This window comes from Oncorhynchus clarkii, chromosome 17, assembly GCF_045791955.1.
Source record: "Oncorhynchus clarkii lewisi isolate Uvic-CL-2024 chromosome 17, UVic_Ocla_1.0, whole genome shotgun sequence".
Classification (NCBI taxonomy): domain Eukaryota; kingdom Metazoa; phylum Chordata; class Actinopteri; order Salmoniformes; family Salmonidae; genus Oncorhynchus; species Oncorhynchus clarkii.
The window spans coordinates 35323170-35347032 of record NC_092163.1 but is presented as its reverse complement, the minus strand read 5'-3'; the positions used below and the strand labels follow the sequence as shown (position 1 = coordinate 35347032).

Genomic DNA, 23863 nt, shown 5'->3' with positions numbered 1-23863 from the left:
ACACGGCTGTCATAAAATTATACTTTATTATTATGGCTCTCACACAGACATACCTGTACAACAGACAGGTGGATATATACAATGTCATGTTTCTTTATAGTACAATATGATACATGTGGTAGCCCACAGAGAAGCAAACAGATGTCAAGGGGAAAAAAAAGGTAGAGCACAATCAAATTAATCTCCATAAGCAGCAGTATGATGGTGAATAACGTTTGCGAGCTAAAGCGAAGGCACAGCAATGACACAAATTCCACAAAAAGAGCTCCCTCCTTTGAGCATTCTCCGTTCAAATAAGACGAGGCAGTTGGGTTTCCATTGGCAACTGTTGTGAAAAAAAGGCAGTTGTTCTAACATTCTGTGATGGTAGTGCAATTCTTCTTCATATAATCTCTTCAAAAACTATTTTTGGGGGATGTTTTGAAATAGTGTCGAACACTGACAGGTGTAACGCTATAAGACATTATACAAGTCTCATTTCCAAAGCATTATAACCGTTTCATAATACATAAGTGTTGAGACATGATACTCTAAATGTAGTTGCTTCAGCACATACACTGACTCCGAACTGACAGCAGGTTTCTGTGGACTAAAAGTTCACACATCGATAACACAGATAAAAACAGTCATCCAAAAAAAAAAAAAAAAAAAGACTACTAGGATTTCCCCAAACAGACCTGTGACGTGTCCTTTTGTTGTGTATAATGCATGTTTTATATGTGTGCAGAAACTTTGCTCTGTTTTCTAACAACTTTCTAACTGAGTGGGATGTTTTACCAACAGCCGCAACATTTGATCGACTGACTCCCCCTTGTGGCAAGAGAATGGAAACGAATTCTCCATCATAACCACATCAATTATATATCTTGTTAAGAATATGTTCCTAGGTATATAAGCACAGGAAGATGTACAGCAGGGTTGTAAACTCATTCCACGAATGGCCTAGTGTCTGCAGGTTTTGGGGTTTTCCTTTCAATTAAAACAGAGGCAACCAGGTGAAAGGAGTTTTACTAATTAGTGACCTTCATCAATCAAGTACAAGGGAGGAACGAAAACCCGCAGACACTAGGCCCTCCGTGGAATGAGTTTTCACATGTGATGTAGACAATTAACAAGGATTACCCACAAAGTCACCAAAAATAAGATTTAAATCTCATAAAAAAGGGAGATATTGACTCTAAAAACATGTGTCGAAGACATACAAGAGGAGCACAGACAGTGTCACATACATACACATGGGAACAGTCAAATCCATAAAAGGCATAACATAGGGATGAACTTGTGGATAGACTGGCCTAGCAGGGGTTGAGCATACCCTGTTTACAGATATAGAAAGAGAGGGGGGGGGGGGAATCTAACCGAGAAGGTGCGGGCATGGACAGAGGTCCAGGTACTAATTCTCCCATTAACACAGACAACACACAGGTTGCGTTCCGATTCACAACCCTTCTCCCCACTACCCTTCTCCCCAAAGTGTGTACTCGTTCACACCCCCCACGTGGATTTATAAGCAAGCGATTGGTGGAAGACATCTGGTGTATGTGCAGCTACCCCACGCCTTTCAGATCAACCCTCATTCCATCACTCATCCTCGTCATGACTACTTGGCTTCACCAACCCCTCAAATCTTCACTCCCTCCCTTCTCCCCTAGTTAGCACCCTCAGGTTAGGAGCCCTGCTAGTTAGTATTCCATAGACCTCCATTGGGTGGGGGGGGGGCTGTTCAAGGGCCCTCATCAAAAGTCACTGAGGATGCTGACGTCGGCAAACTCCTTGCGGTAGCGGTGGGAATAGAGAGCCAGCAGGAAGGACCACTTTAGAGTCATGAAGCTCCACACGCCCGAAAGAAACAGGCTCCTCGGGTCAGTCATGGCTGGGAACCACAAGATACGACAGACATGAGAGACTTGTAGACTCAGAGAAAAAGCCATGGTTGGCACACTGTTACACAATTCATTGAGTCAGGTGCTTCTCAATGAAGGATCCTGTAGGAAAAGTGACCAAAGCTTCAGGCTCATAGCATACACAAGGGCAAGGATCTCACATTGAATAACCCCATGGAGTCATGTGATGCCAGAGCAAACAATCTCTGGCAAGCAGTCTTTTTGTGTGGAAATAGATTTCATCATATGTACGTGCCCTAACAGATTAAGACATGCAATACTAAATGACTAAATACATCCTAATGCACAACAAGAAAAAGTACAATGGATGAAACGGAAGGGAAGCAAATGGGGGGAGAGACGTAGCCATTTGTGAATGAACAGAGCAAGTGAAGGGGAGAGGAGGAGAAGCAAATTAGGATGAAAGGAAGAGTGAATGAATGAACGAATGAGAGAAGGGGGAGGTGTGTGTGAAACTCACACTCTTTGTTGGTAATGGCAAGGGAGAGGAAGGTGATGAAAGCCACCACGGCCAGCAGGGAGAAGACGACTCCGATGAAGAGGAAGAATTTGAGGCCCTTCAGCCAGGTGCGCCAGTAGTCCTGCAGGTACATGATGTGGGTGATGAGGGCCCAGAGCGCCAGCACACCTGAGGGAGAAAGACACAAGCACACACATTCACAGTCAGGGGCTGGCCGTTCACAATCCCTACACTAAGTCAATTACTGACATGAGACAAGCACGTGTACCTATCACAAGTATTTGCACAGCATAGAATTGAACTGTATTTGAAAAAGCATTGTGGAGGGTGAGGGGTTCTCTCAAGTCAAGAGATGCCTTTGCTTGTCTAACTACAATCTTGAGCTTTAGGTCCTGTTGGAATAGACTATGTCAGTGTGTGGCTCGGTTGGTAGAGGCATGGCTCTTGCAACGCCAGGGTTGTGGGTTCGATTCCCACAGTGGACCAGTACCGAAAAAAAAAAAAATAAGTATGAAAATGTATGAACTCAATACTGTAAGTTGCTCTGGATGAGAGCGTCTGCTAAATGACTAAAATGTCATGTACAGTGCCTTGCGAAAGTATTCGGCCCCCTTGAACTTTACGACCTTTTGCCACATTTCAGGCTTCAAACATAAAGATATAAAACTGTATTTTTTTGTGAAGTTTCAACAACAAGTGGGACACAATCATGAAGTGGGACGACATTTATTGGATATTTCAAACTTTTTTAACAAATCAAAAACTGAAAAATTGGGCGTGCAAAATGATTCAGCCCCCTTAAGTTAATACTTTGTAGCGCCACCTTTTGCTGCGATTACAGCTGTAAGTCGCTTGGGGTATGTCTCTATCAGTTTTGCACATCGAGAGACTGACATTTTTTCCCATTCCTCCTTGCAAAACAGCTCGAGCTCAGTGAGGTTGGATGGAGAGCATTTGTGAACAGCAGTTTTCAGTTCTTTCCACAGATTCTCGATTGGATTCAGGTCTGGACTTTGACTTGGCCGTTCTAACACCTGGATATGTTTATTTTTTAACCATTCCATTGTAGATTTTGCTTTATGTTTTGGATCATTGTCTTGTTGGAAGACAAATCTCCATCCCAGTCTCAGGTCTTTTGCAGACTCCATCAGGTTTTCTTCCAGAATGGTCCTGTATTTGGCTCCATCCATCTTCCCATCAATTTGAACCATCTTCCCTGTCCCTGCTGAAGAAAAGCAGGCCCAAACCATGATGCTGCCACCACCATGTTTGACAGTGGGGATGGTGTGTTCAGCTGTGTTGCTTTTACGCCAAACATAACGTTTTGCATTGTTGCCAAAAAGTTCAATTTTGGTTTCATCTGACCAGAGCACCTTCTTCCACATGTTTGGTGTGTCTCCCAGGTGGCTTGTGGCAAACTTTAAACAACACTTTTTATGGATATCTTTAAGAAATGGCTTTCTTCTTGCCACTCTTCCATAAAGGCCAGATTTGTGCAATATACGACTGATTGTTGTCCTATGGACAGAGTCTCCCACCTCAGCTGTAGATCTCTGCAGTTCATCCAGAGTGATCATGGGCCTCTTGGTTGCATCTCTGATCAGTCTTCTCCTTGTATGAGCTGAAAGTTTAGAGGGACGGCCAGGTCTTGGTAGATTTGCAGTGGTCTGATACTCCTTCCATTTCAATATTATCGCTTGCACAGTGCTCCTTGGGATGTTTAAAGCTTGGGAAATCTTTTTGTATCCAAATCCGGCTTTAAACTTCTTCACAACAGTATCTCGGACTTGCCTGGTGTGTTCCTTGTTCTTCATGATGCTCTCTGCGCTTTTAACGGACCTCTGAGACTATCACAGTGCAGGTGCATTTATACGGAGACTTGATTACACACAGGTGGATTGTATTTATCATCATTAGTCATTTAGGTCAACATTGGATCATTCAGAGATCCTCACTGAACTTCTGGAGAGAGTTTGCTGCACTGAAAGTAAAGGGGCTGAATAATTCTGCACGCCCAATTTTTCAGTTTTTGATTTGTTAAAAAAGTTTGAAATATCCAATAAATGTCGTTCCACTTCATGATTGTGTCCCACTTGTTGTTGATTCTTCACAAAAAAATACAGTTTTATATCTTTATGTTTGAAGCCTGAAATGTGGCAAAAGGTCGCAAAGTTCAAGGGGGCCGAATACTTTCGCAAGGCACTGTACATTTTAGCAGTGAACAATGTACTATTTTGTTGTGTCATTGTCTCAAATCATACTGGTCTGTCACTCACTCACTCCTCCATGTTCCTCTTTTACTGTTTCATAACCACACACACACCACATTTGGGTCTGGACCATAGCACTAGTGTATAGCACTATCCTTCATGAATCCACTTTCACTGCATCTTACACAATATTAGGCTAAAATGGTCTTCACTAGTCGGCCATGCTAGACAGGACAAAGTGGCAATGTCAAGGAGCGTATGGAAAAAGATCCTAAATCATCCCCTACTCCGACGCTCATTTTGAATATGGGCCCAAAACTAATGAGCAAGTAGCCTGCATAAACTTTAGTTTTTTTCTTCAAGGGTTGGTTGTTAAAACAGTGTTTGAGGTTGGAAAGTACCCGACTTGCTTCCTTTCAAGCATGGTCAGACAGTGAGTGGAGCTGAGCCACAGTTCCCCACCCTTCAACTGAAGTGTGCACTTGCACACATCCTGTCGTGGCTCTAACAATGGTTGAAATTCCCTCTAGCCAATGCTTTTAAAATTCATGACGGGAGTTTTTTGGGGGAAGTGTAGAGAATCGGGATGCAGCCAAGCTAGTAAGTTCAATTGACCCTCATGAGTCATTTCTAGAGGGAATAGGCTTATTCAGCTGTGTCAATCTGCCATGCTGACCCCACTCATTTCCCCATCCCATGGTCTCTAGAATCATATGACCAATCAAGCACATGCCACGAAAAACCCTAGCAAGAATTGCACCCTTATTGATTCTCTCTGTATTGGCACAGGCATCACATGCTGTTATCACAACAAAGATATGGATTTGGCCTTGATAAGAACATCAGTGACAGTGCACTTTATAAAAGTCATTCTCATTCATGTTAAAAAATAGCAAGACATGCACTGTCAGTGAAATTGACCTACAACACTAAATATGCAAATGTAGCTACTGTTCTGTTTGCCAATAGGCCTACAGCAGAGAGGTGAGAGGAAAGTCACACAGATATCAGCTTGCTGACCTGAGAGGACAACGTTCACAGCCATAAATGCACCACTTGTTACCTAAAATGTGCAGGGCGAGGGTTCCTTTTTTTGAAGGAACTCAGTCCAGCTTTCAATTTACTCTTGAAAGTTGTAACAGTAGAAAGCACAAGGCGCAATTACGAAATTAGGTAGTGCATCATCAGTTATTGCATACCTTAGAGAGATATTTATAACTTGTCAGAAATGTCCAGATCAACTAGCCCATGTCAGCTAAAAATTCTCTGCACCCCATGATAAAAATGTGTTCCCCAATGCTGGAAGGTGGGCCTGCATGAAAAAGTTTGGGAACCCCTGACCTAGTGGGCCATTATGTAACACATAAATAATGCAAATACTAGGCCTAAGCAATTCAGTAACTTTCTAAAGTAACGTTTTTTTACATGGTTGTTAACTAGGCGTAGAGTAGATTATGTTCAATGCGCAAAACAAGTATTACTTTATGGTAGGTTCAGGCTTCCGCTCTAGACCAGCAAATTATAATGGTGATGCTGAAAACTTCAAATGGGATGAGTAGCAGGACACGTGTGCTAAATGCATCTGAGGAAACGTATCAAAAGCTTTCAGTCCCAATAAGCAGTGTACGCAGAAATAACACACCGTTTGAGTTGACACCAGACCGTTTTTTGGCCAGTGTGGTTGAAGCATCAGGAAGATCCAGAATTCCAGGTTAACCAAGCTGGTAATATAGAATGCATAAAGCTGAAAATGCGTTGGAAAGACGAAAGTAGACAGTGCTGGATATACACCTATTAATTGTTTTACTGGGTAATAAAGTTATTCTAGATATTACATAGGTCTTATGCCATGAATGTTACTACATTTTTTTGCCAAAGTTGTAACGTTAGCTACCGTTTTAGAGATCATGGAGCCAGCGTGGTGTATAGCCATGTAACGTTAGCTATTCTTTGAAGTTGAACAGTCCAACTTTTCTAGAATGCCTGGGGTAAAACGTTTAGGACTTTAGGTAGAACGTTTAGAAATTTGAAAAGGCAAATTAAAGTGTGGGCTTCTAACAATTTGTCACTCTAAAATCGTGTAACAGTACTGTAAGAGATGGGTAGCCTACTGTGGCAATGTTCAGCTCATGCGAGTCCAATGGACAGGTAAATCCTTAAAATACTGCAGTGTATACTGTTACATATTATCCACGAAATAAATATTTGTTTACATTCTTGCTAATACTTGTCTTTACCTGATAATCCTCCCATTGCAGCTGTCCATTGTTGGTTGTACGCGATGTTCCACACGAGAAACGCTGAGAATCCCATAAGCATGCCAAAAGAGGCATACCCGATACTAATGTACGTCTTATTGAACCCCATTGGGGACAGGTGACACGCTACAAGTAGAATGGGGGGAAAAAAACAATAACTTCAACGTTTAAAAACAAGTGCCTTATTTTGAGAAACTCACCTCTGTTCGACTCAAGCTAGCTAAACAGATGATTATAGTTATCCTAGCAGCAGGATATTATGCTGCCAACACGATCGCGGACTGTTTCAAAATAAAAGTCCCCCTGCAAGACATGCTATTGGGAATATCTTATTTTTGCACTCTAGTGCAGTCAATGGTGTGTATTCATGGATGCCAAGGGAACCCAGGTTTGACCAATAAAAAAAATAACAATTATAAAATAATTTATCTTTTGTCTCTGCGTTTTCATCATTTTCCATCAATTCGCAATTGTCTGAATCTCACTGGAGAAATCATCTGAGTGAGGGAAACAGCGCCCCTCTGACTCAGTACGTGTACCCCATGTATCTGATACTGTCTGGAACAAAAGAGTATGACATGTTGCTGCTGTAGCGTTTGATTGATTGATGACAGCAAGCATTTGGCCTTCCTTGATAAAACAATTATAAAATAATTATGCAATCAGCGTTGAACTGAGCTCAACTGTGGGTTGTCCTAGTGCAGCAAAATGTCCCCCAGGGGAGGCCAGTTTGGATTTGGCTTCACAGCAATTAAATGACACCATGAGAAATATGTCAGAATTGCCAGAAAAACGTGTCCGTTTCTGGTTCACTTGTGGTGATGTCTTGCAGTAGCTAGCTTGTTAAATCGGGATTTTCCTAAACCATGGATGGAGATGGGGATTTGGACTTGTTGTTTTGACCTAATTCTCTGTACAGGCCAATGATTATGACGGCGATTCTGATCTAACCATAAATTAATATATTGTGCCACTGGCCTGAGACGATTAAAGTTCAATATGTAGCCTAGATGTAACCTAGTAGGCTCACGTTAACTAGCTAGCTAACTTAGCTTCTTTTTTTGTTGCCCATGCGAGGAAGTTAGGCTAGCAAGCATTTTTGGTAGCCTATGAAAACGAAAAGCGTATGGAGCCATAGACCGTTTTGCCAACATGAAAGAGAGGAGGACGGCATTGGCGTTCAACTAGTCTACAAGTAGTCCCCAAAATGATTTTTTTGTTTTACTTGCACGCGCGCGCACGCAATAAATAAGTACCATGGACAACCACATGATATTTAGCAACATTGATTGGACTAAATTGTTTTTGGTATCTTTACGTTTGTTTTCAATGTATTAAACTAAGCATATATAGCTTTGTTGATTTGATGATGTTTAAATGTTTAAGTTGAAAGGGAGCTGGAGTAGCCGAGGCAGTGCTCCCGTTGTCTTTGTGCTGACTTGGTTCTAAATCAGTAGTTGTTTAGTAAACTGTTGAAAACATTAACTCGCTTGACCATGCTAACTGCAATATTTGCTTTGTGGACTTCACAGGACAGATGTTCCTCTCTGGTTTTGTGATGAAACAAATGTATGTGTAGTTTTTTGTGTGACTGTTGTCTATTTGTTGTCACTGCCTTATTGTATATCACAGTGGCGTATGAATTAATGGGTTATAGAGCAAGCGACGCAAATATATGCATCATCAGTTCCTCTTGTCATGTTAGCCATTGCATACCTTAGAGAGCTATTTATAACTTGTTAGCAATGTCCTGATCAACTAGCCCATGTCAGCTAAAGTATAGTTAAAAAAATATTGAATTAGCCCATAGATTTTGTTGTACTTTTTTTGTCACTCAAATATCACGAATACACATTAGATATTGCAAACTATATGGAAATACAAACAAAAAAAGCTTTAAAACTGCTAAATTGTCTTTGCACCCATGACAATTGTGTAGAATTGCAGGAAATAAGCTTTAAACCTACAAAATGCTCTCCACCAACAAGAGGGGTGTGAAGCGTTTGTGTTATGAACAGTGCTTGTGCCCATAGAAACAGACGTGGTGCGTGTGCACGGGTTGTTGCTGGAAGGGGGGGGCCACGAGTGAAAAAGTTTGGGAACCCCTATATTTAAGAAATACACTTTTAATAAAATACAAATATATGTTATTGGAATTACTCAATAGTCTACAAAACTGAAATTGGTTTATTGAGCTGGGTAACGGGTTTAATACGGAGTGCTGGTGACTCCTTACTCCACCCACTCCATTCACTGCAATGCAATACACGGTATATGGGATACTTTTTGGGTTGTAGAGAAAAACTTGACTACCTGTCTCATATAAACTGGGGTGAGAAATACTCAGTCAGGTCTCTACTAACCAAATATGTGTCGTTTTGGAGGGGGCTGTGTCATACATATCCAGCAGCACTTCGTTCTCCACCCCCTCCATAGCCCCCAATGCAATACATTGTAATATACTTTTTTTTTAAATTGTTGTCGCCATATTTGCTTGTAGAGCGAACAATGTTCTCAGCTAAAGTGAGGTGGGAAATACTCAGTAGGGTCTCTACTAACCAGGTATGGTTCGTTTTTGAGGGGGACGGTCAGGGCCCTAATAAATTCAAGGCATTTTGGCATGCGGTGTAGAGAACATTTGGAAGTTTTCTCTTTTGAACGAGTTATCCAAATGTCAATGTTTTTAAATGATGGCTTTTATTTTGAAGGTTTTGTCATTACCAAAAACTGTCGTCATCCTTTGTGCTGCAGACAGAATATTAGCTTGTGCATGCTAGTATAAAAATGTCTGAATGGCAATACATTATGTAGCTGCAAAGGCGACAACAATTAAATGGCAAAGTTGAAACATATATAAAAGGCTACACGACATGAACAGTGTGTCCTATTTGTAAAACAAAAAAACATTTGCTCAACAATGTTGTTATCTAATATTTACAGCCAATAATGTGTCAAAGAAATCCTCACACCAGATATAGGCAGTGTTGCCAACTCCTCAGTAAGGAAAGTAGCTATTGGCTCTCCTAAAAGTTGCTAAATGACGTCTTCGCCTAATTTGCATAGTTGACCATGTGAACGTAATTGTGATGGGCGCTGTAGGAGAGAGAAATAACATCGTGGGAGAGACAAAAAGTGAGTAAAAACACCCTAAATATGTTTAGAAATACAAATGAACTTTCTTCTGTCGAACCTTGTTTTTTTTTTTAAATGTCACAATTCCAACCCTCCTCTTTTATCCGGGCTTGGGATAAATTACCCAAAATAGACACTCTGGCGGAGTTACTTCGTTTTTAAATTTTTATTTTGTTATTTTTGTTTCGTTTTCTTAATTTGGTTTGGTTTTTAACCTTATGGTCCACTTAAGAGCCTAGAATAACACTAGAAAAAGTAGCTAGATTTGTCGCTAGTCGCTTTTTTTGAAAATTTGTGCTAGAGGGGTCTGAATACTTGCCAAATATAACGACAAAGTTGCTAAATTGGCAACATTGGATATAGGTGTCATGCTCGAGCGACTGCAGAATCATGAGAAACTGCTCCTACTCTGTTCTTGGAAGACTTCTGTGATATTCTTGCAAAGCAGCAGGCAAAATATATAACATTTTTACATCAACAAATAGGGGAGGACCATCCTCAGTGAATTTCAGAAAAAAATGTAAATAGTGAGACACTAAAAAAGTTCTAATTTTTTAGATAAAACGACTAAATATATTCAAGTCACCAAATAATTGATTTAAACACACTGTTTTGCAGTGAAGGATCTACGGTAGCCTCAACAGCACTCTCTATGTTAGCACCATGGTGTAGCCAGACGACAGCTAGTTTCTGTCCTCCTCTTGGTACATTGACTTCAATACAAAACCTAGGAGGCTCGTTAGGGTTGAATATTTTCCCGGTATTTTACAAATGTTCCATCTTGAGAATAAATCACTTTTCTCCCAGGTAACCCAATATTTCCCGCCAAAACGGGAAGTGTCATTCAAAAGCATTATAAAGCATATAAATAGGCCTATGTCTTTATTTGATTAGAGCTTTGATTGAATATGCAAGCCTGATGCTACCTGAGCCTGATGAGCCATACATTAAATACATTTAATGAGCCCAAGCCCCAAAAAGCCCAGAGGATTGTGCCTTTAGCCAATACACATGATATAGGCTACTGCCATTATGCACGACATAAAAACATTAAAGCCCATAGACGTAGCTAGCTATATGCTCTCTTCACTAAATACATAAAATGAGCTCTAGTAGGCTAATATTTTTGAGTGTGAACTGTATTACTGTATTGTATTATACGGACTGGAATTCCAAACATTGTTCAAACCACGATTAAGCAGGGAGAGAACATGCAATTCTGGTGCAGCACATGGCCTACAAAGTTACAAGTATATCCCTTTAAATCCAGCAAAGGGAGGCTATGGAACAGGGAGTTTTCAAAATAGCAGCCACTTCCTGTTTTGATTTTCCTCAGGGTTTCGCCTGCAATATCAGTTCTGTTATACTCACAGACAATATTTTGACAGTTTTGGAAACTTTAGAGTGTTTTCTATATAATACTAATAATAATATGCATATATTAGCAACTGAGACTGAGGAGCTGGTCGTTTACAATGGGCACCTTTTCATCCAAGCTACTCAATACTGCCCCTGCAGCCACATGAAGTTAACAGTCTGATGGCCTTGAGATAGAAGTTATTTTTCAGTCTCTTGGTCCCAGCTTTGATGCACCTGTATTGACCTCGCCTTCTGGTTGGTAGCGGGGTGGACAGGCAGTGGCTCGGGTGGTTTTTGTCCTTGATATATCTTCCTGTAACATCAGGTGCTGTAGGTGTCCTAGATGGCAGGTAGTTTGCCCCCAGTGATGCATTATGCAGACCGCACCACCCTCTGGAGAGCCCTGTGGTTATGGGCGGTGCAGTTGCCGTACCAGGCGGTGATGCAGCCCGACAGGATGCTCTCAATTGTGCTTCTGTAAACGTTTGTGAGGGTTTTAGATGACATGCCAATTTTCTTCAGCCTCCTGAGGTTGTAAAGACGCTGTTGTGTCTTCACCACACTGTCTGTGTTCATGGACCATTTCAGTTTGTTGGTGATATGTCCACCAATGAACTTAAAACTTTCCACCTTCTCCAATGCTGTCCCGTCGATGTGGATAGGGGGGTGCTCCCTTTGCTGTTTCCTGAAGTCCACGATCATCTCTTTTGTTTTGCTGACATTGAGTGATGTTCTTTTCCTGACACCACAGTCCAAGGGCCCTCACCTCCTGTAGGCTGTCTTGTCGTTGTTGGTAATCAAGCCTACCACTGTAGTGTCGTCTGAAAACTTGATGATTGAGTTGGAGGCGTGTATGGCCACACAGTCATGGGTGAACAGGAAGTACAGGAGGGGGCTGAGCATGCACCCTTGTGGGGCCCCAGTGTTGACGATCAGCGGAGTGGAGATGTTGTTTCCTACCTTCACCACCTGGGGGGTGGCCCATCAGGAAGTCCAGGACCCAGTTGCGCAGGGCGGGGTCGAGACCCAGGATCTCAAGCTTAATGATGAGTTTGGAGGGTACTATGGTGTTGAATGCTGAGCTGGAGTCAATGAACAGCATTCTTACATAGGTATTCCTCTTGTCCAGATGGGATAGGGCAGTGTGCAGTGTGATGGCGATTGTATCGTCTGTGGACCTATTGGGGCGGTAAGCAAATCGGAGTTGGTCTAGGGTGACAGGTAGGGTAGAGGTGATATGATCCTTGACTAGTCTCTCAAAGCACTTCATGATGCCGTCTGGGCCGGCAGCCTTGCGAGGTTTAACACGTTTAAATGTTTTACTCACGTTGGCCACGGAGAAGGAGAGCCCACAGTCTTTGGTAGCGGGCCACGTCGTTTGCACTGTATTGTCCTCAAAGTGCGTAAAGAATTTGTTTAATTTGTCTGGAAGCAAGACGTCGATGTCCGCGACGGGGCTGGTTTTCTTTTTGTAATCCATGATTGTCTATAGGCTCTGCAACATACATAACTCCACTTTCTCTATACTGACACTTTGCTTGTTTGATTGCCTTGCCGAGGGAATAACTAGACGGCCATGTTTACAGTCGCCTTGCCATGATTAAATACGGTGGTACGTGCTTTCAGTTTTGCGCGAATGCTGCCATCAATCTAGAGTTTCTGTTTAGGGAAGGTTTTAATAGTCACAGTGGGTACAACATCTCCAATACACTTCCTAATAAACTCACTCACCGAGTCATCGTATGCGTCAATGTTATTGTCTGAGGCTACCCGGAACATATCCCAGTCCACGTGATCGAAGCAATCTTGAAGCGTGGAATGCGATTGGTCAGACCAGCGTTGGATAGACCTAAGCACCGGTGCATCCTGTTTTAGTTTCTGCCTATAGGAGGGGAGCAACAAGAGAGTCATGGTCGGATTTGCCAATAGGAGGGCAGGGGAGGGCCTTGTATGCATCGCGGGAAGTTAGAGTAGCAATGGTTGAGCGCGTTAATAGCTCCTGTACTGCAATCGATATGCTGTTAGAATTTAGGTAGCCTTGTTCTCAAATTAGCTTTGTTAAAATCCCCAGCTACAATAAATGCATCCTCAGGATGTATGGTTTCCAGTTGCTTAAAGTCCAGTGAAGTTCCTTGATGGCCATCTTGGTATCCGCTTGCGGGGGGATATACACGACTGTGACGATAAATGAGGAGAGTTCTCTTGGGAGATAATACGGTCTAAATTTGATTGTGAGGAATTCTAGGTCAGGTGAACAAAAGGACTTGAGTTCTTGTATGTTGTTACAATTATACCATGAGTCGTTAATCATGAAACATACTCTTCTTCGGCGCAATGCACTGAAAATCCCGTTAGCTGTATGGACTCCGACAGCATGTCCCCAGCTAGCCATGTTTCCGTGAAACAGAGTATGTTACAATCCTGGATTTCTCTTTGGAAATCAACTCTTGCTCTGATTTTGTCGATTTTGTTAACTAGGGACTGGACATTAGCGAATAATATACTCGGAAGCGGTGGGTGGTGTGTGCACATCCAAAGCCTCACTATAAGACCGCTCCGGCACCCTCTCCTCCGGCAGCGTTGTTTTGGGTTGGCCTCTGGAATCAGTTCAAATGTCCTGGGAGGTGCAGACAAAGGATACACTTTGGGAAAGTTGTATTCCTGGTCGTTGTGCTGGTAAGTTGACATCTCTCTGATATCCAATAGTTCTTCCCAGCTGTATGTAATAACACCTTTTACAGGTTTTCTGGGCTAACAATGTAAGAAATAATACATTAAACTAAATACTGCACAATTTCCTAAGGACTAAAAGCGAAGCTGTCATCTCTATCGGTGCCATCTTGCCATCAAGATATATATTCAAAAGTTTGGGGTCACTTAGAAATGTCCTTGTTTTTGAAAGAAACACTTTTTTCCATTTAAAATAACATCAAATTGATCAGAAATACAGTGTGGACATTGTTAATGTTGTAAATGATTATTATACATGGAAACGGCAGATTTAAAAAACGAATGGAATATATACACAGGCGTACAGAGGCCCGTTATCAGCAACCATCAGTCCTGTGTTCCAATCATTTAAAAATAATCATTAGAAAACCCTTTTGCAATTATGTTAGCACAGCTGAAAACTGTCATTTTGATTAAGGAAGAAGTAAAACTGGCCTTCTTATGATCAATACTCAAGATCACACGACTACATGAGCAGAGGACACCGACAGAGGCAAGGCATGGCTGAACAGACTAATCACCTCAGATGCTAGCAGCGAGACAGAAGCATGCAGCCCAAGTGAAGATGGGAAGAACATACGGAACGTTACCATTGACATCCTCGGCAAAGTAGCACCCAGGATTCAAGACAAGCTCCCGGACGTAGTGCACCGCCAGGGAAACGAAGGGATCACGGATCTCCGCGGACAACTATCATTCGGTTCACAATGAGAATCTACAGAGATGTTGTATGGATATAAATCAAGGAGACCTGGTTTCTCGTGGATAATAAACTACGCGTCAAAGAGACTCACTGCAGAAGATGATGCTGCAAGGGATAAACTTTGGCCGGTGGTAAGGCCAAAGAAGAAGGGAAGAGAGCATCTTTCAGTGGCCTTTATGTCATGAGAGTACTGCATGTATTGAAAACACTGCTCAGGTATATAGCTACATTGACTTGAAATCGATGTCCTATTCTTTCTAAGTCAAATGAAAATGTTAAGAGGTAATAATAATAATAATAAGTCAATTGTAATTTGTACATTATATCACCAGGTTCGTAAATGTGAATACGGGTTCATCGTATTGATCACAACGACCTTGGTTTAGGGTAGTCCAGTTATTTCTCTAAGCTCAGGTTTCCTTACTAGCTACCTAGCTTAGTAGTTCAACTATTTAACCAGCTATTCATATCATGACACTGTATTTGTTTTATTATTGTTATTAAAAAGAAATCTGGTTATGCAACGTTTTGAATTTAATGCACTAAATATTATATCTCTAAAAGCCAGGGGTTTCCGAAACATAACTAAAAGAAAATCACTTTTTTCATTTTGTAAACACTGATGCTGATTTCATTCTACTCCAGTAGACGCACTCATGCGATTCAGAATCTAGTTTTTGGAAATCGCAATGGGGAAATGTTTATTATAGTCACGGGTCTACTCATTCAGCTGGTACTACGATATTGCTTCATAAGTTTAGAGGTGATATTTCAGAGTCTTGTGTGTCCAAAGATGGGTTATATTGATCTCCAAACTAGACAATGCTTGTTTTATTATATGCAATGTGTACGGGTACAATTCTCAAACCTCAAATAAGACTTTATTTTGGGATCTTGCTGATAAGCTTACTGAGATGCAAAACAAGTATACAAATGCATGGCTTGTAATAGCTGGAGACTTGAATGAAACACCTGGTAACTCTTTAGATTGATTTCCACCTAGAATAGCTCAAAGAATAGTGACATCTTCACCTCTTTTTGCAGTAAACTGACAGTGGTTGATACATGGCATTTCTTTAATACCCACTTTAACGAATACACCTGCTGTAATAGGTCAATGATGGTCAGATCCAGAATTGATCTGTTTCTCATTTCTCCCCCACTTTTACAGTATGTACAATAAGTAAGTCAGAAACATGCTCCTTTCACTGATCATAAAAGTATATTATTAAAGTTAGAATGTTCTGAAGAATCCATTTGAGGACACTGGAAATGTAGTAATTCACTCCTAAATTATCCAGACTTTAACAAAAGCGTAAACAACTTGATCATAGACTCATTTAACTCAACTGATTTAGAACCAAAGCATGGAAGTAACTGGGAAATATTTAAATTCAAAGTAAGATCTATCACCATTACACGCAGTAAGGAACTAAAGAGGCAAACATTTTTGAAAGAAGATGAGTTTATGAATAAATTGAATGTTCTTTTAGAAAAGGATACTCTTTCAGCAGTGGAAGAAACAGACTGGAATAAATCTCAATATAACTAGATCAAATGTACATTGATTTAGCTAAAGTGACCTTGATTAGATCTAGAGCAAAATGGGTTGAGGAGGTTGAGAAAAACACAAGCAATTATTTTGCTCTTCAAGAAAGGAACTATAAGAGAAAATCTCTTTCTACCTTAAATATTGATAATACCTTGTGTAAAGATCCAATTAATTTATTTAACCCTTATTTAACGAGTCAAGTCAGTTAATGACTGCCTACCCCTAACAGCGCTGGGCCATTTGTGCGCCACCCTATGGGACTCCCAATCACGGCCAGTTGTGATGCAGCCTGGAATCAAACCAGGGTCTGTAGTGAAACCTCTAGCACTGAGATGCAGTGCCTTAGACCGCAGCACCACTCGGGAGCCCAAAATATATATATCGCCACATGGAGTGAATTGTGTAGGTCAGCCATAGTACTATAGCAAATTACAGTTATGTGGTTTGCTCAAGGGCACATTGACAGATTTTTTCACCCTGCCAGCTCAGGTATTGAAACCGGCAACCTTTTGTTTACTGGCTCTACTGACTCTAACCGCCTGGCTAACTACCACCCTAAGATCATCTCTAGCTTTGTGTATTCTTTCTATGAAAATCTGTATAAATCTAATTTTAATGGGATTGAATGTGAACATTTTATGAAAAATGTCCATAGCCATGTTCGAATTAGTTCTGATGAGTTGAAGTCCATATGTGAAGATGAGTTTCTATAGTAGAGATTAGAGATGCGCTTAAATCTATGAAGAAGGGCAAAGCACCTGGAACAGATAGTTTTTCTGTTTAATTGTATTTACACTTTTGGGAACATTTAGAGAAACCAGTATTCAACATGTTCCAAGAATGCCTAGCTAATACCCTGACTACACCGCTCGCGTCGCATGCGCAAGCGTTACAAAATAAATTTAGAAATCTGTGTTATTCTATTATTGCACCCACACTGCTCGCACGTGTCAACGAGCATCTGCGTTGCCAAGGGCTAAAGTAGAAGTCCTTTCTATTTCTGACGCAGATCGCGCTGCAAGTCCTGCCTCTCCCATCTCCTCATTGGTTTATAGAAGCAGGCACCCACATGCCATCTCCTCATTGGTTATACCCATGTGGGTGATTGAAAGATGAACTGTGTTGCCTCTCGTTGTGGTAATTCTATGAAAGTTTAGATGCCAATCACCATATAAGTTCAAAGATGAAAAAGCCTGGAAGGAGGAGAGATGACCAGAAACGATTCGGTTGACCGTTTTATGTGTGGATTAATTGTCGGAGTAGAGGACCTTGTGCATTTCAGGTAAAATAACAACTCAATGTTTAAGTAGGACAAATTAGCTAGCAAGTGCAAGCTAACTAGCTAAATTGCCATAAATGTTTAATGCTTTTCGACCTGTCCCCAAATTAATGTAATTGGTTCAGAGTTTGTTTTGATATTTTAACCTGCGTGTCGTGATCGCGTTTGGTGTAGGGGGACAAAATAGATTTATGCATGATGGCGCACGCTCGCAGCCGGTTTGGGTTCTGTGTAAGGGTGAGATGATTACTACCATGAAACAAGGGGTTATTTCCTTAATACCAAAACCTGATAAAGATCCCTTTTCATAGATAATTGGAGACCTATTGCATTATTAAATACAGATTAATGGATAACTTTAGCATATGCTAATAGACTTAAAAGCGGCCAAAACCCCCTTATTAATGAAATAGTTTTAGACTTGATTGATTACACTGATTTAATTGACTCAGAGGCTATTGTTTTATTCCTCCACTTTTTTAAAGCATTTGATACAATTGAACACAAATGACTAATACACTTTTGTACACTTTTGGTTTCGGGACTAGCTTTGTCGCTGTAATCAATATGTTTTATTAAGATATGAATAGTTCTATTATGATTAATCGTAACACATCTAAAATATTTGATATTCACCGTAGTGTATGCCAGGGTTGCCCCATTTCAGCCTTCTTATTCATTTTAGTTGTATAATTACTATCTATTAAGATTTTAAACAACCCTGAATTAAAAGGTATTTCAATATTTGGAAAGAAATACAAATATCTCAATTAGCAGGCAATACAGCTCTGTTTCTAAAAGACAAGGATCGGGTTGCTTTTGCACTTAATATTATCAAATCATTCTCTTCTGCTTCTGGTCTGGAACTTAACTTAAATTAATGCAAACTATCATCCATACCTAACTCAAATACCAATCTGTGGGTGCAAATCGCAAAAAAACATATTATCTGTCAACATCTCAATTTCTCTCAAGAGATAAAAAAAACATCCATCTTTAATAACTGTCTCCAGCGTGACATCTCTATTATTGGAAGGGTTTTATTGTCCAAAGAAGAGGGTCTGTCATGTTTTGTCTACCCTGCTCTATCCCTATTTGTAGCTATCAAACCAGCAAGGATATCAACAAAACTTTCTTAGACTTTATATGGAAAAATAAAACAACACAAACTTAAGAAGTCTGTAATATCAACAAAAAGCTGATTGATGGTGGGCTTGAAGTACTAGACTTCATTGATATCAACAATACCTTTAAAGTAAACTGTATTCAAAGATGTATGCTTAGCTCTAAATATATATGGTACTTCATTCCCTGTCATATTTGTATGAAATTGGGTGGTCTTCAATTTTTGTGGATGTGCAAGTATTCTCCAGCAAAATTACCCATCAAATTTCATTGACAAGCCCTTTTAGCCTGGAAACTATGTCATGTCCACAACTTCACCCCTCACAAGGCACTTCTGTGGAACAACAAAGATATTGTTGTTAAATACAAGTCTTTGTTCTTCCTTAAGTGGTTTGAAAGAAATGTTATAGTTGTGCTTGATTTATTTGATAAAGGAAATATACTCTCTTAGAGAGAGTTCTTAGAAAATAATAACTTCCCAATACATTATACAGAATTTATTTTTATACGCAAAGCAATACCTTCAGGACTTACTCAATTAATTAAATCTCATTTGTGTTTTGGAGAACATGTCAAGATAGATGCACAACTTATAGAAGGTTGAAGGTTGGTTAGAAGGTTGCCCCCTACTGGATAAGAAATGTAATAATACATTCTTAAGAATGCAAGAATAAGATCTCTCCTAGAGGGAACTTCTTCTGGAATAATTGAATGGAAGAAAGCTTGGTTGCTCCCTCACAAATTTTGTATATAAGTTAAATAAATGTACTTTAAAATCTTGTACAAAATATACCCTTGTAATAACGTGTCCAAATTCATGGACTTAGAGGAAATATGCCTTTTCTCTGATAAAGAACGGGAAACTATTATACACATTTTATTGGAGTGAGGTAAGTATCTACATTTTTTATTTAATTGACAAGACTCATGTATTTACAATGAAATATGTCAAATGTTATTATTCATATTAAAACAAAACCACTGAATTAGTTGTTAATTTCTTAATTATCTCTGGTAAATGTTATATATACAAAAACAAATATTTGAAATCTGTCCAATAGATTTTTACTTGAAATCCAAGAGTTGATCAAATATCGAGAATTAATCAATAACAAATGCATTCTTAAACTCTATCATAGGTTTGTACATGTGTAACCACTGACCTTATTTTATTGTAGGTCATTTAACTTTTGAAACTCAATTTATGTGTAGTGGTTTTATTATTTTACTTTAAGGTTATTTTATATTTCTTCTGAGAAAATATACATGTAGTGATGACCTATGTATTTTTTGTTATTGTATTGTAATTTGAAAACGTATGGCAGTTTGAAATAGACATTCTTTGTGGAATCGATCTCCGTTGTCCTGCCTGCTCACAGGAGATGCTTGCTATATGGTAGTGAATGGAAATCGCAATGAATAACACTTCCAGAAATCCTCAGTGTTTGTACTACCTTCTTATGTGTTGATGTTTTGTTCAGGGTATAAGTGATTTGTTTTTTTGCTTTATCCAAACCCCTCCGAGAGGTTGGAGCAACATTGTCAGATGTCTGGTACTTGAACCAGCAACCCACCTCTCTAACCTCTAAGCTACATGCCACCTTTGATGTATAATTTTGTGATGTCATCTTGCAGTCTGACTCTATTTAGTTCTGAGAAGGGCACTTCTACGACAGTGTCTTCCAGGCGAAAGGCATGTCCATAAAAAGTACAAGCGTGTAATTATTCTCTTACAGTTTCTATAACATAGCTTTATGTTAATCTCTGCACTTCACTGTGATTATTATGTTGTAGACACCAGGCAAAGGAATGTGTGGCACATCAGGCTAAAGATGAGGGCCTTGAGATAGCAGTTTGCCGACATGGCATGCTCCTCAAAGTCCTCAACATGTGCAGGTGTGAAATATATATCTATGCAGTGTACTTGCAGAAGGAGTTGTGTTCTGTTGGCACGGTGGGCTTCTTCTGCTGCGATGTTGCATGCAAATGCTGGCCATATTTGTAGAAGTCATGCAGGCATGCCCAGAGTTGGAGGAGCTTCTAAAAATGCACCCTCCATCATGCATGCGAAAGCGCATACCTCTTGTGAGGTATGCAGAAAGGATATTGTAAAGACTTTTTAAATAATAGAATACATTATTTTTTAAATGTATTTGTTCATTATGGCATTATAGCTCAAATGGGGTGGCCACAATCAGCCTGGTACCAGCAACACAACCAGAGAAGGAAGTCAAGCAGGACGTCAATGATGCTGTGCTTCAGGAGTGAGTTGCTGAGGTGCAGCAGTGGCCTGAAGGTAGAACAATTCATGTTTCGCTGTCTCTCTACTTCAGAATTGCATTGATGTCAGTGGAGTCATGTTTGTAATTTGCCCTATGTTTGATGACTCTGAAGATAGTCCTATTGCTGAGAGCTCAGATGATGACTATGCTTTCTGAAATTATACACCACCCCTGCCTCTTTCTCTCTGTCTCTCTCTCCAGTAGGAGAGGTAAAAGGCCGCCACCACCTACTTCAGGAGCAGCCTGGTCTCCTGACGTTGACACCTGACCCCTCACCTCTGAACCTATCCAGGGAAATATGATTTGCCTGATGACACTAGTTGAGATTTTGGCACATTTGTTGCCATGTTTCCTCACCTCCATTTCTTCCGGTCCTAGACTATGGCGACATCATCATCAATTCAGAAATTGATCTGAGGACCTCTTTACTGAGGAATGTGGTTGTTCTACATGATTGTTGTTTGTATTTTCTATGCTGCTGTGATTTATGTGTAATTGTGAGTTGCAAAAGAGTCTTTGGTCTCAATGGGACTGGTAAAATAAATAAAGTAAAGGTCTTAATAGACATTCATTAAGCACTAACAGCTCTGTGTCTGTGTTTCAATCGATTACATACAGTGGTTGCTCCACTAAAAGTTTTGCAATTATGCTGCAGGACTTAAGAGGTCATTTGTGGTTTAGTACGGTACCCGGTGTCACTACTTTATTGCTCCAGGCCAAAGCAAGGGGGAGTTAGAGCACTGATTATGCTTTTGGGTCCCAAGGTGCTGCAGTGTCTCTGTGGTACTGTAGCCTACTCCCGACCAGTCATGTTGTACACCTCCTTAGTGGTGCAAAAGATGCTGGTTCATTACGTGTGTCGGCCTCAACTGGGAGATCCATTAGAAGACTGTAGGTTTTTGGTTTCTCTCCCTCTAAAAATATAAATAAATAATTCTAAAAAACAAACTCGCTTTATTTACAAATGTCTCACACCATGTCCAAGAGTGGCCTTTTTCCTCGCTCATTTTACGTTATTTGAAAACGAAATCATCTCCAAAATATTATTTATTTTATTTATGTTATTTTTTTAAACAAAGTGATTGTTATTATTACCATTATTAATTTAGAATGATGTGATGGCGTGGTCCCATGGTGTTTATACTTGCGTACTATTGTTTGCACAGATGAACGTGGTACCTTCAGGCATTTGGAAATTGCTCCCAAGGATGAACCAGACTTGTGGAGGTCTACAATTTTTTTATCTGAGGTCTTGGCTGATTTCTTTAGATTTTCCCATGATGTCAAGCAAAGAGACACTGAGTTTGAATGTAGGCCTTGAAATACATCCACAGGTTCACCAATTGACTCAAATTATGTCATTTTTCCTGTCAGAAGCTTCTAAAAGCCATGACATAATTTTCTGGAATATTCCAAGCTGTTTAAAGGCACAGTCAAGTTAGTGTATGTAAACTTCCGACCCACTGGAATTGTGATCGAGTGAATGATAAGTACAATAATCTGTCTGTAAACAATTGTTGGAAAAATTACTTGTGTCATGCACAAAGTAGATGTCCTAATCAACTTGCCAAAACTATAGTTTGTTTATTAACAAGAAACTTTTGGAGTGGTTGAAAATCGAGTTTTAATGACTCCAACCTAAGTGTATGTAAACCTACAACTGTATTGGTCATATTGGTCATGGCTCCCGAATGGCACGCAATGGGATTGCCTTGCATTTCTCCAGCTGTATCCACTAAAATAGTGGTGGGCGTGAGGTTCAAGGCACAAGGGCAGGGGGCACAGGATGTGCCGCAGAAGATGGACCTAGCCCATGGGGAGGGGGGACCAACACTTTAAGGGGCATTGCACTAATAATGGCGCTGACTAGGGAAACGTTCCCGCTGTTCTTAGTGCCAGTCTGCTCGTTCAAACTAAAACAATGTAACAAATAATGCCGTGAAAAATGCCCCTTAGATATGAATTTGAAAGGTAGATATTATTAAATATTGAAGTATTAGACCTCTCACTTAAGGTGTCACTCAAATGTTACACTTAAATCCGAACTGAATTTAACGAAAAATACATGAAAAGCACACATTTGTAAATCCCAAACTCTAAAAGTAATTGGAAAGGTAGATACAAATGATTTGTGACATGGTGGTTACAATAGAAAAATGTAAACAAGATGCTGTGTTTTTATTTACAGTAGTGATGGACAGCTGGTGGCAACTTGAAAACAGGTTTTCAGTCACTTGTAGCCAGATTAGCAGGAAAATAGACTCTTTATAGCCCGGCTACTGTAGATGTGAAAGTCACACCTTACAAGTACTCCTCACCCTGCCCCAAACTCCACCCTTAATACAGTTACCATTCAAAAACGAGCTTTTTATCTAAAAACAAATGACATTGCGACCAAAGAGAACAGACGACATGGACATTGTTTTCATCAAGCCAGCTTCTTTCTATGGTGCTACCCGTTCCAGGGTTAGGACCATAACCACGAGAGGACTTGAAAATGAGCCGGAGCTGAAAGGATCACCAAAACTAAAGGTATCTTGGTTTCAGTACATTTTCTTGAAAAAAATATGTATATAGCCTATCAATGTGTAGGCATACTGTACAATATAATTGATAATTAAATAAAGGTTCAATAAAAATGATTGCGTACTAAAAATGTGATAATGTTTTTGCAGACCATACAACCATGCCAACAACCATCTGTGGAGATCAGTGGACAAAGGGCTGGACAACGGGCCGCACCGGAAAAAAAAACGCATGGTTGCCAAGAAAGCGATTAGTTTTGCTAGATTCTTAAAATGTGTACACAGCTTTTATGTGTTGGAGTCACTTTTAATTCTTAATTGATCTACCGTTTCTATCATAGGCC

General features: G+C 40.1%; 1 protein-coding gene across 1 annotated transcript; it reads right to left on the bottom strand.

The window, feature by feature from the left end:
• Positions 1-7: 7 nt before the first annotated feature.
• Positions 8-7077, bottom strand: LOC139369718 (heme transporter hrg1-A-like). The gene is made up of 3 exons (XM_071108978.1): positions 6812-7077; positions 2365-2532; positions 8-1873 (listed from the first exon to the last, which is right to left on the bottom strand). Exons 1-3 carry the CDS (start codon positions 6939-6941, stop codon positions 1737-1739), a joined length of 435 nt encoding a protein of 144 aa, XP_070965079.1. The 5' UTR covers positions 6942-7077; the 3' UTR covers positions 8-1736.
• Between the last annotated feature and the right edge of the window lie 16786 nt (positions 7078-23863).